This window comes from Macrotis lagotis, chromosome X (genome assembly GCF_037893015.1).
Source record: "Macrotis lagotis isolate mMagLag1 chromosome X, bilby.v1.9.chrom.fasta, whole genome shotgun sequence".
In the NCBI taxonomy this organism is placed as follows: domain Eukaryota; kingdom Metazoa; phylum Chordata; class Mammalia; order Peramelemorphia; family Peramelidae; genus Macrotis; species Macrotis lagotis.
The window spans coordinates 505,797,121-505,810,241 of NC_133666.1; the positions used below are offsets into that span (position 1 = coordinate 505,797,121).

Consider the following 13,121-nt stretch of genomic DNA (forward strand, 5'->3'; position numbering starts at 1 on the left):
ATAAAGGTGTTGCTATTGGTTGGCACAGGTAGATTCCTCTTGAACATGATGATTTTTCAGTCTTCACTCATTTTAACCCATAGCCTCTAGCAAGAGTATTGCCAAAAAAGTGGAGTTGCAAACAAACTATAAAAAGAAACGTTAAAAGTAATGAGTGGTATATTCATTGTCAATATGAACTTTTTTCTAGTCTCTGAACACTTGTAGTTTAGTGAAGATCTAACTATTGCACATAAGAAGAAACAAAAGGATGGAAAACAGTAGGAGAAGAAAACAAATGGAACCTGTAGCATCTGAGGCAGTTAGTGATGTATTAGTTTTAATTATTTAAACTTGTGAAATATAGTTATGCCCACTTAAATAAAAGAAAAATGAAGTATAATGATCTGAATATTATGGACATTGGTTCAGAGATTTTTCAGGAATAGTTAACAGTCAACTATAGTTATTAGATTGCAGATGGTCATTTGGAGTTTCATTTTTTTTCCCATCTGAAGTCTACAATGAGTACCTCTCAACTAACCAAGGAGAATTTCTTTGGGTTCCTGGACCTGGGTCAAACCCATGGGATGCAAAAGCACACACAAAAAAGTTTCCCTAATATCAAAAAGCTTACAGGGGAAAGGACATATATACATAGAGAAGTCAACACAGAAGGGTGGGTTGGTTCTTGTCTTTGTTATTGAAGAAGACCAAAATGACATCACTGTTAGAGAATATCATCAAAATAAATATTTGAGATAATTTGGGGGGAGAGGGGGTCATGGCATTGCAGAGGAGGTATGCACCAGTTATGGGAAAGTTCAAATGATGATGCTCAAGTTGGACTTTGAATTACTCCAGCATCTATGCCAATAAAGTCATAAATGGGTCAAGAAGAGTTGGATATGACTGAAATGACTGAATAACAAAATAACAAAAAAAGGAATTCTAAGAAGCAAAGGAATGAATGTCTATACAAGGTATGGAGGATAGATGATCTGTTTTAAAAGTATGAGAACAAGTATTGTCTGTGAGGGACAACTAAGTCATTTTATCTAGAACATGAGTTTGGAAAGGAAAGTAATATATAAAGTCTGAAAAAAATTGTAGTCAAATTGGGAAGGTTTTTAAATGAAATCTTTGAAAGAGACAGGTCTTTAAAGGTCTATAAGGATCTTTTAAAGAATTTTGTATCTTGTCCTAGAGGAAGTGAGGAGTCACTTGAGTTTTTTTGGTTTATTTTTTTTCGGGTATTGTAGTTGAATGATCATAAGTTAGTGCTTTATGAATATCAGTTTGGCAGCTGTGAGGAGCTTGGATGGGAAAGTAAAGAATTCTGAGACAAGATTATATAAGATTATTCTAACAGTCTATCTAATAAATGATGAAAGACTGAATTAGGGTGGTAGAATATCAGTTGAAGAAAAGGGGAGTGGATGTGAGCAATGTTGCAGAGCTTATAAGAGTTATCAACTGATTTTATATAGGTATTGAGAAGGGAGTAAGCAATAGAGGATGAATCTGAGGGTGTATAGCTTGGTGACTGGAAGCATTAAATTTAAAATAACATGATAAAAGGGGAATGAGGCAGAAAGAAGCCAAATAAATGTAGAGTAAAACAGTCTTTACAATGTAATGGAAAATGGTTTTGGAATAATAGTAGAGATTGAGAATTATATTACTTATGTTTCTAAATTTATAAAATGTTTCCATTTGATTATCACAGGACACAAATATATGCAGATTTGTGATTAAAAACCTCATTTTAAGTTGTATCATAGTATTAGTAACATTCATAGGAATCTCACTGCTGCTTAATGGTTTGCTCTATTTATATAACTATATTTTAATAATTGGGTAGGAGAATTTGCATAAGTTACAGCAAAGATCAGAGTTGACCAATATACTTTCCTAATGAAGTACTTATTACATGGCAATTCATCCGTTTCTTTTCCTTGGCACTTGTTAAATTCCATATTAGTTGAGAAAAGCCTGCTTTTTAAAAGGTCAGGCCTCCTAGAAATAGTTTCTTCAATTCTCAATGAGATATTATGATGACAGCAATCTATATCCATGAAGAATGATATTAGGAATTTAATATATTTTCAAATAAGGGATGTGTAGATCACATTAACATTAAGCTAATAAAATCATTTTTATATCAACTTCATAGCAATTTTAATTCTCTCTGGTGACAGATGTGACACATAGATTGACTACAATGAAACAAGATTATTTGACTTGTATATGGACCTTCCATAAGCCTGTAGTCTATATCTTTTCTTCTTAGAAAATTATCTTTTATATTGCAAGGCATGAACTTCTTTAATCTCTCAATTTTCCTCAACAATATATTAGGCTTAATGAGCTATATTTTAAAAATATTATCCTTTTTAATTTAATTCAGCATTTTATGAGGTGTAACCTCAGTAGAAAATTACATTAAAATACTTATTGTCACATTAACTTTCTTGCTTACATATACATATCATACATAATTAGTTAAACACTTTAAATCTCTCTAAAGTATTCAGGACAGATCAACATGACAGTGAATTTTGTTTTGTTTTTTGTTTTTTTGGTCTCCACTGTCATGCTTCAATCAATTTCAGATGTAAGACACATCAAAATACTGTATACATATCACCATTTTGCTTCAAATAATTTTCTTATTTTTCTGATAAAAACTTTTAAGATTAATTTCTAAGCCTGATATTTAAATTTTGATTTTTATCAATAATTTGAATACATCTTTTATTGGTGAGTGTATTTTCTCATTGTCTGAATGCACAAAAGAATTTTAGTTCCAGTGAAATGAAATACTGACACAATAAGAAGAGAAAATATATTAATTTCAGCTCTCCTAGGTGCAGAATGATTAAAATACACATACTCTGATTTCATTTTCCTGTAGGGGAAATAGATCCACATTTATTATGAACTAGGTACAATGATATATGTTCACTGTTAATTTCTTCCTCAATAATACTACTTTCATCAAAGTAATAAGATTGATATGGAGATCAGTGGATAATAATCATAGGTTTTTAATTTTTCTAGAATACTTGATATTTGAATTATACATTGAGAAACCAGTTCATGATACATAGGAAAAAAAAGACCAGAACTAAATTTGTGTAGTCTGTATATGATTTACTGAATTCAGTGCTTAAGAAGTATGATTATCTTTTCTTTTGGTCTCTCCCTTTCTCCTTCTCTCCCTCTCTCTCATTTTATTGCTATTTGTTATCTAATAAAGCATATTCATTGTAATAATTAATAGTGTTTTACAGAGGAAGAGTCAGGCATCAACCATCTTTTAACAAATTTCTAATCTGGGTACATTGGAAAGATAATTAGCTCTGGATTCTGAGAGCTTGGGTTCCAAACATGTCTCTCATATGTATTATATTATTTTGAAAAAATCAAAACTCTTCTGGGCTTTATTTTCCTCAGAGACTTTATTTTCCTCAGCATCCAGCTGATGCTCTTATGGCATATAAACGTTATGGGATCATCGATCAATTGCTTTTTCATTGATAGCCTGATTTTTGCAGAAGAGAACTGCTCATTTGGTTACATCTGTCAGTGCTAAATGCTTTGATGGGAGCCCATCCACTTAGCAATAGGACTGAGTTGAAGGGTTTGCTCAGTCCCCTTGAATCTTAAAGAAAATGTCATATGGGTCTCATTAATTGTTCATAATCCCCTTTACAAATAGAGCTACCTCGGCTTACTGAGATTATTTAGTATTTTATCACTGCATTTGATGGGCTACATGGGGGTATGGTGGAACCAGCTTGTTAAATTTTCACTGTGAGCATTTATTTACACCTCAGAAATCAGTAAGCACTACAAATTAGGGTTTGACTTAATGATTTGTTGATTGTCTAGATTTTAAAAAATAATGGAGAAAATGTTAACGTGGAAGCTAAACTTAAAAGTGCATTTTGCTTTTTGGAGAGAACTTAACCCTGAGTGTAGCGTGATTTTTCTAGCAGGACCATAGGATTGGAAGAACATGGTCTTTTCAGCTGATCTATCGTTCCTTCTTTTATTATACATATACATATACATATATATATATATATATATGTATGTATATAAAATGCTTTGACTAGATTCAGGGGTTTTAGTTACTGTTTATCATAGGATTATCTTCTACTATAGTTTACTATAGTTAATAAAGAAATGTGCTACTATTTGCAAGGTGCACTGACATTTCTGATCTCTGTATCCTCTTATACACTGACTTAATTATTCCATGCAATATTTGCCATTATGAGCAAAATTTACCATTTGTTGGACAAATTAAAAATAACTTTTATGGTGGAATGAAATGGTGTACTTTCCAAATGTTGGTATGAATATAGCCAGTGGCAAATAATGTTATTCTTTATCATTCAAGTCAATGCCCTAAATTTTCACTGTTTTGTTTTTGACTATTTCCCTAGAACAATATTCATTTACTTTTCTGTGGTGGCATCTAAAGAAGTAGAACAAATTATTTTCTATTGTGTTAAGCATTTTTAGATAAATCATATGATGGTTTTATTGTTAGTTATCTGTTTGGGTCAGCAGAATCTTGAACAAATTTTTATTGTGGTGCACTCTTAGGTTACAAATGAGTAGAAGGTATGGTCTTCACCTTTAAGGAGTTTATGATCTATTGAGATAAGCAGGACCAAGGAAGGGATACAAAAAAGATGGCAAGAAGTGCAAGCATGACATCATGGAGAGTAACTCCATTTATGTGAACAAGGTGTTGAAGCAGGTCAGTCCTGATAAGATCATCTCATCCAAGGAAATGGGCATCTTCAACTTGTTCAATGTGCATTGCTGGCACCAAAGCATCCAACATTTTACACTCCACCTTTATATCCTATGCGAATCCAGACAGCTGTATACGGGTTGCTGTTAAGGGAGCTGGCCAAGCACAGTATGTCTGATAGCACCAAGGTCATCACCAAGTACACTAGTTCCCAAGTGACTGTAGCAATGAACACCATAAAACTACAGCCCTAATAGCACAATGATGCTATTTGTGATATTGTGGAATATCGCATCCAAAAGGAAATAGAGGAGGTACTGAATGGTGGACATGAGACATTGGTGGATAGTGACATGACCTGACGTGAGACAGTACATGACTTGTTGCTAATAAAGAATTCTACTTAAGAAGTAGAGAAAATCAAATCAACATATGACCAAAGAAGGTAGCCGCCTCATGTAGTAAAAGCAAGGAATGACTGAGGAATAGTTGGAGTGCTCCAATAGATCCACTCAATATATAGATATTTAGAGAAACTCCCTCAGTCCTTACTCAAGCTATGTTAGGTGAAAACCTATGGAATATGAACATAAATAAGAGGCAATAATGTTAGAAAGAGTACTTGCATTCAGCAATGTATCGTATGTTTCTTGTCTAATTAGATTATAAACTTCTTGAAATTTTAAGGTCTTCTAAGTAAGAAGGGTCATATTTGTTAACAGAATGCCTTGGCATCTGGATTATTAATAAATATAATTTCTCAATCTTTTTAGGCTCCATCCTCTCTAAACAATTCTTTTTAAAAAAAATTTTTGGAATTGGAACTGTGATTTTTATTGATGAAAGGTAGTCCTGATGAGGTAGTTCCCTCATCAATACAATTTAACATTGCCCATTTTTAGGCTCCATCCTCTCTAAACAATTCTTTTTAAAAAAAATTTTTGGAATTGGAACTGTGATTTTTATTGATGAAAGGTAGTCCTGATGAGGTAGTTCCCTCATCAATACAATTTAACATTGCCCAAAATTTCTAGGCTTAGAAGACTGATTGGGTCACTGAGAGATTTCTTTCCCAAAGTCACAAAAGCAACTCTATAGCAGAAATGGAACTTGAACTAGGTCTTCTAGACTAAAGGGCTAGCTGAGTCCATTAACCTTGTGCTGTATTATTTTCATTTATTCTGGGTCTCCAGAAGACCTTCACCTATCATCATATGATGCCTCCTTTAATCTTTAGTTGGGTAGGGAAAATAGCAAGGAAGGTAAAACTGCTACTGCTCACCTGATTTCTTCCTTCAAATCATCTCTTTTCCATCTCCTACTCTATTTAATTCTTTGAATTTCAATATTGTCTTTTGTTTTTGTCTTTTCTTTTTCCACTGTCTACCTAATCTTATTTGTATTTACTTTAAAGACTCATAGGAGATGATTTATATATCTTAATTCATAGATGGATATTAATTTTTCCCTAACATAATTAACCTCTTATTTATCTTCTCTGGTTTAGCTACTCAAACTAGTTGACATAGCTTTCTACTGTGGTAATTTTGTTGTAGAAAAAATTAAAGCAATATTTATTTCATATAAAACTTGAATAACTTCATTTCTTGAGTTTATCTGGTTTTCTTGTATGTATTTTTTAAGGTTTTTGCAAGGCAAATGGGGTTAAGTGGCTTGCCCAAGGCCACACAGCTAGGTAATCATTAAGTATCTGAGGTCACATTGAACTCAGGTCCTCCTGACTCCAGGGCCAGTGCTTTATCCACTGCACCACCTAGCCACCCCTATTGTATGTATTTTTAAGAAGTAAATGTAACATACTTGAATAAAGGAATAAAAATGGATCATAACATCAAAAAATTAGAAATATTGGATTAGGTCAATGATCCACCCAGTTTAGTAATGTTAATAATTGATCTTCTATGCCATTTAAAATTTTTCAAAGCACTTTACAGCCATTGTCTTTGGGGGGAACTGTGATGCAATGGAAAGACAGACCTTGGTTTATAACCCAATCCTGGTTCAAATCCCAGGCCTGCCATTTGCTACCTGTGACCCTAAGCAAAACATGTGACCTCTCTGGGGCCCAATATCCTCATCTGTAAAATAAAGAAAACAAATCTATAGCCTCTCAAATTCCTTCCAACTCTAAATCTATTATCATAACTGTGATCATATCATATTGTGCAACAATCCTGTGAAGTACTATTATCCCAGCTTTAGAGGTGAGGACACTGAAGCTCAGAGAAGCTTTGACATGCCCAAAGTCACAAAGCTAGTTAATGATGAAGGTGGGATTTGAATTCATGTCCTATTTTCACTCCAACTGTTCCATAATGCCAGATTGCCTCTTAAAGTTGTGTGTCTTTGACATTAACTTTAAAGCACATTTTTGTGAAAGGGTATGATTGCTTTCAGAAGATTAAAAATATAACCTATTAAGGATTCATTAATGTTAACTTCATCTAAGCATTTCTTGAACTTAATTGTATTTTTTACTCTGTGCCATCTCAGTAAATTCACATGCATTTTACCTGATGTGCAAAATAATGCTTCCTCTTGTTGATTCTAAACATAAGCCTATTTAGATTTCAAAGGGGCAGTGCCTCTTGTATTCCAGAGTTTGGTGAGTGAAGAAGTCCACATTTAATTCTGTCCTGTTGATCATATCTCTTACAATCTATATAGAGAATTCAAACATTTTTGAGTTTCATTTTCCTCTCAAATTCATTGACAAGAACTTTATATATTCCAGACATGTCCTGTATGAGAGTATTATTAAGCTCTTTGTTTTTTTACTTTAAAAAAGTCTTTTAGTTTATAGCCAGCAGTTTGCTGGTATTTTTAAGTTGAGCTGCATATTGGATTGAAGTCCTCAATATACTACTAACAGTATTATGACATGAAAGATCCAGGAAGAAATTATCTTATGCATCGTAGCATTCATACCTGTAGTAGGATACAGGCTGCTTTTGATTTGGAGAAGGGAGTAGTTGGTGGAGACTTTCTAAAGTAAAAGAGAATTTTTTTAAAAAAAGCATATAATCATTCTTGTGTAATAAATTATTTCATGGATGGGAGAGAGTTATAGAGTGAGTTAAAAGCTTTCTGAGGCAGTATACACACAAAGACCATACATTCAGTATATATACAAAGACCACATAGTCTAAGCAAAGCTTAATATAAAAATGTCTTTGGGTTAGCTAAACACCTAACAATTAATAGTAGGGAGAGATAACTGAGAAGGATGCTGGTGGCAGGAACAAACATCCTGGGATTACAAATTTGCATAGAAAATCCTCAAAGCAGGTAATTCTATGTAGATAATAGAGAATTCAGCTCCATTTAATGACCATTTATTAATGCTCATTTATCAGTTTCCTACTGTTTAAAACACCAGGGAAGATACACAACAAATAAGATACAGAATTGGAGTTTGCAGCTCTCAGGAAACTTAAAATCTAGTAGATAGGGATATATATCAGATACATACAGGTCATTATCATACAAAGCAGATTATAATACTTGGTCCAGGAAAGGTACAAAGAAAATGATCTCTTAAATTCCAGCTATAAATTCTGACAGATTGCAAAATGGAAGGATATGCAGACTCTTGATGCTACATATTTAGAGTGACAAAGGAACTTTAAAGGTCATCTGGTCCCACCCATTCATTTTACATATATGGGAACCTAGACTCAAATAGGAGATATGGTTTGAATCAAGATCACATGGCTAGCAGGTAAAATAGGTCCTATGACCCCAGTACCAGAGCTGTTTTCCTCTATTTCAAGGAAGAAGTGAGGTTTAAGGTGAAGATGGGGAGAGAGGGATTCCACGTGAGTTACATATGTATAGTTTTTAAATAGACATGGGAAAATCAGAGAGAATACAGTGCGGTATAGGAAAAATAATTGATTAAAAGATGAAAAATAGATATGATGGAAATAAATAAAGAGCTGCAAATGGCTTTTAAACGGTATGATATTAGAAACTTGGAAAAGGATGACTGATATTCTAAAGATATGAAGATCAAAACAGTAGAAATAGATTTGAATTGCAGTAAGATAGTTACACTACATGAAAGAAAACATTTCTTGACTGAATCAACACTGTGATTTTCTACTGAAGGGGATCTAAATCCTTCGGATTTAGAGGTTTCTCTATTCAGAGGATGGGAGCTGGACTAACTAACAGATTTGTGAATCTTTGATTGTTTAGCCCAGAGAAGAAGCTGAAGAGGAAATTTAGGGCTATTTTCAGATATTGTTAAGCAGTTGAATCCTTTTTTGCTCAGAAAGATAGAGTAAGATGAATGAAATTCAATCTATTTTCCTTGCAGTGGTGTCAATTAAGCACTGGAATGTATTACTGAAGATTGTGAAACGCATAGGGTAGATCTGTAAAATACAGGCTCATTTATGACTTATGTGGAATGTGAAAGGCATCAAGAATCTTTAACCTGTAGGTTATATTGGCTTCATATTAGAAGGATTATGTTGTCTTGTATGGATTGAATAATATCAGTTTTAACATTAAATATTCCTTTTCTCTTTGGAAATTAGGGTTTCTGATTACAAATTTAAGTTTTCTTGGCCCCTCCTCCACCCACCTTTTCCTCCTAAGCATTATTTCCATTTCATGGATGGGAGAGAGGTATAGAATGAGTTAAAAGCTTTCTGAGGCAGAACTATAGTCTTCTTTGCATCTGTATTTCTTGTGAAAATGTATTCATTTGATAGAAAGCAAAAACATTAGCAGTGACCTTCTTGGCTGAATGGAATAGAAATAAATGCCTATTAAGAATACATCATACCCTACCCCACCCTTAAATAAGATTTTTTACTGTAGTTTCAGAAAGAAGCCACACGATGTCAGAATTGAACTTTCCTTTCTCCTAATCGATTTTTTTTTCCTTTGTAGATGAAGGCATTTTCAAAGCTGGAACAGAGAGATCTGAAATGGAGGGGGCAGCAGAAGTACAAGAAGATGAAGACACTCAAGTTGAGATTCCAGTTGATCAGGTAATCTCTGTGACTTTCAAGAACAACTAGAAAACCCTTTACTGATGTTTCTTTTTCCTTTTAACTATGTGATTTGCCCCACGCTCTGCTGAAGCAAACATCAGTTAACTCAGATTGTATATGGCTACAGGTTAAAAAACAAAACAAAACCCCAAAACCTAACACTTATCAAAACACCACCTCAGGTTTTCCTAGAGCTTTACTTAAAATATTAACCACTTGTCTATTGTAATAGTTTTCTCAAAAACAATAATTGGCATGGGCAAATTTATACAGCACTGAGGATAAGGACTAGGAAATAAATGGGAGTGGAAAGGTAACATGTTTTATAATGAAAGGAGCTGAATAGAGAGTATTAAGATTTGATATATTATATTTGGGAAATCATTACTCATATGAAAAACAAATATTTCTATCAGTCTGTTACTTTCCCTTCATTTTCTGAAAAGCTTTGAGCTAGTGTACCCTTTTCCCTCCCAAGAATACCTGATTTCATATTCTCTTATAGGCATGTCCTATTTTTCTTCTGCTTTGGGGGAGGTTCAGAGAAAGAATTGCATGGTATAGAAATCTTGAAAAATGATTCAAATTAATTTTCTTCATAAAAGAGTCAAATAACATTCCCAATCATTCTTTGACTATGGCTGAAAATGGGTTAGTGAAATAGAATAATATTGTGTTCTTGAAACTGTAAAACTAGAAAATATAGAGAAAAGAGGATAGGAACTGATTTCTTCTGTAGGACTCACCCCCCCCCCCCAGATTGTCTTTCATCCTCCCTCGATACATTTCTTTTTTATTTCTGTTTTATTTTGAATTTGGAAATAATGCGATTTTTCTGTTTTGTTATAAATTTGGAATTAATGTAATTTTAGTTCATTTATTCCTTTATAGTTTTTTCCCCCCAAAGCACTGCTATACTTACAGAAAAGCAACAATACACTTAGCTTCTGAAATTAATTTGGGGTCAGATTATTATTTTTAGGGATGATTTTTAATGGACAAATATAAACCGTGATTTTTAGAAATTTTTCCTTCTTGATTAAGGCACAAGAGTATAAAGGTTTAAGGTGCCTGTGAAGTCATCATCAAATACTTTATCCCTTAGACAAAGGGATCCCAAATGTGTGAGTTAATAGTTCTGAAACTTGATCCAATTCACCTTCCAAAACCACATTACTAAATTTGAATTCAAATCTTTTTAGCAGATATTAATTCAATGCCTTCAATGGAAGATAATAGACACACAAAATCAAAAAAAAAAAAAAAAAGAGGAAACAGCCCCTTGTCCTCAAGAAACCTTCACTTTATTTGATGGCAAATAGGTCCAGGGGCAATAGGGTGGTGTAGTGTATAATATGTCACACCTGGAGTCAGGAGGACTCATCTTTCCTAACATTAAATCTGACCTCAGACAACTGTGTGACCCTGGGCATGTTACTTAACCCTGTTTGCCTCAGTTTATTATTGACAAACTGATCTGGAGAAGGAAATGGCAAAAGTAGTATCTAGTATTTTTACCAATAAAACCCCAATAGTGTCAGGAAGAATCAGATACAACTGAGATGACAGAACAAGAGATAGTGATTTGGCCAAACTGTTGCCTTTAAGAAAATATGAATAAAGATGAAAGAGGTAGCTGTCAGTTTAGCATAGGGAAAGGATTCAGAAAAGATCAGGACACATGTATTTAAATTCACACTATTGGAAATTATTTGAAATTGTGTAAAATGTGGTCATTGCTTCTGATTCAATGGAAATATGAAGTGCAGAGTAGAATAATGTGACCCATTCAGGGGTTTCATGATTTGCACTAATTGGGATCTAGCTCTGGGGGAGTTAGAGATGAGGGGAGAGCATTTTTCCAAATGTGTGTAAAAACTCGTATGATTTCACTGGGTTATGAAAGGGCAGGATGAGATTGTGGAATAGCTAGAATTTGATTTTGATTGGAACATAGTTACCCAAAAAAGAATAATGTTTAATGAAGCTGGAAAGCTATATTGGAGGCAGATTGTCAAAAGTCTAAAATGCCAGATAAAGTGATTTAAATTTTATGGATAATGAGGAACCCCTGAAGGTTTTTCAGGATGGAAATAATATATCAGATATATCTTAGGAAGGCATGTTTTAATTTTTAAAAGTGTTATTGATACCTTTTGTTTTAGTTATCATACTCACAATATTTCCAAATAAATCCTTATCCTGTTATATAGGCAGTTAAGGGTACCATGGATAGACTTGAATTCAAATTCTGTTTCAGTTATTTAACCTCAGCCTCAGTTTTCTCAACTGTAAACTGGGGATAATATTAATACTTGTCTCTCATGTTTGTTATAAGGATCAAATGACGTAATATTTGTAAAATATTTGACACTTGATTTAGAACATAGTGGGTGCTTAATTAATGCTTTCTTTCTCCCTTCCCTCTCTCCTTCCTAGTGAGAGAGATCAATAAGAAGTGGTCAGATAAGAGAATTTTTCAAAGTTATTACTGAATCAAATCTGAATCAAAACTGGAAAAAAATAAAAAGAGAAAAAACTCCTAATGAGTCCCAGATTTCAGGCGGTACAAAACTTATGCCCAATATTTCTTTACACAGTGGTTTGATAGCAAAGAAAAAATAAAACCCCTTTTTATGCTAGGAGGATATGGAGTGTGTGGGGGGATTGGTGGTCAATGATTCTTGTGCTAGCCTGTTTTCCCAGAACAGCCTTATTTTTTATTTGATTCAAAATTATTATTGACAGTCCTAGTTTATTAAATAGAACTGTGTGTGAAGGGGTGATTAAGAAGGATTGTTTGAACCAGAGATCATCAACAATTGAGTTTCAATGTGAAGGAAATAAAACTGGGCTAACAAATGGTCAAAATTAGTTTCTCCTTGAACTCTTTGGTTATTTGATTCAAAAATGATTCTTTCGGGGATTTTGTGGCTTTCTCTCTTAGTTATTGTTGTGCTAATGAGACCTTGGTGGAGAGTTCAGCCACATATGAGCTGGTGAGTTTTGCTCCAAATCATTGCTACAGGCTTCAGCCCTAACACTGACTAGCAGACTTACAAATGTTTCATTGGTCCTGGGGGGAGATTGAGTGAGAGAATGTGGAGTTTGTATTTTTTCAGGGAAAATGCTGCTGTTCCAGTGGGAAAGAAAGGTCAAAAGAATGAGTTCTACTAACAGTAGGTGAAGTCAGCAGTGTCATCCTCAAATATCAGGTTAACTTCTAAGGACAGGTATTTTTACCTCCTTATGATTTTTTTGTGCTAACACGTGGGCTCCCGCAAGAATAGACAAAGTATATTCAAGAATGGCAGTTATGTGACATATCCACTGATAGAGTG

At 33.7% G+C, this 13,121-nt stretch overlaps 1 protein-coding gene across 7 annotated transcripts in view; it reads left to right on the forward strand.

Annotated features, from left to right (window-relative positions):
• The window catches only part of DCDC2 (doublecortin domain containing 2), a 235,350-nt gene that overhangs the window by 167,357 nt on the left and 54,872 nt on the right, over nt 1–13,121 (forward strand). For all 7 annotated transcript variants that reach the window (XM_074206286.1, XM_074206285.1, XM_074206284.1 and 4 more), the window contains one exon: nt 9,677–9,777. In XM_074206286.1, coding sequence (XP_074062387.1) covers nt 9,677–9,777 — 101 coding nt within the window. The remainder of the gene's footprint in view (nt 1–9,676; nt 9,778–13,121) is intronic.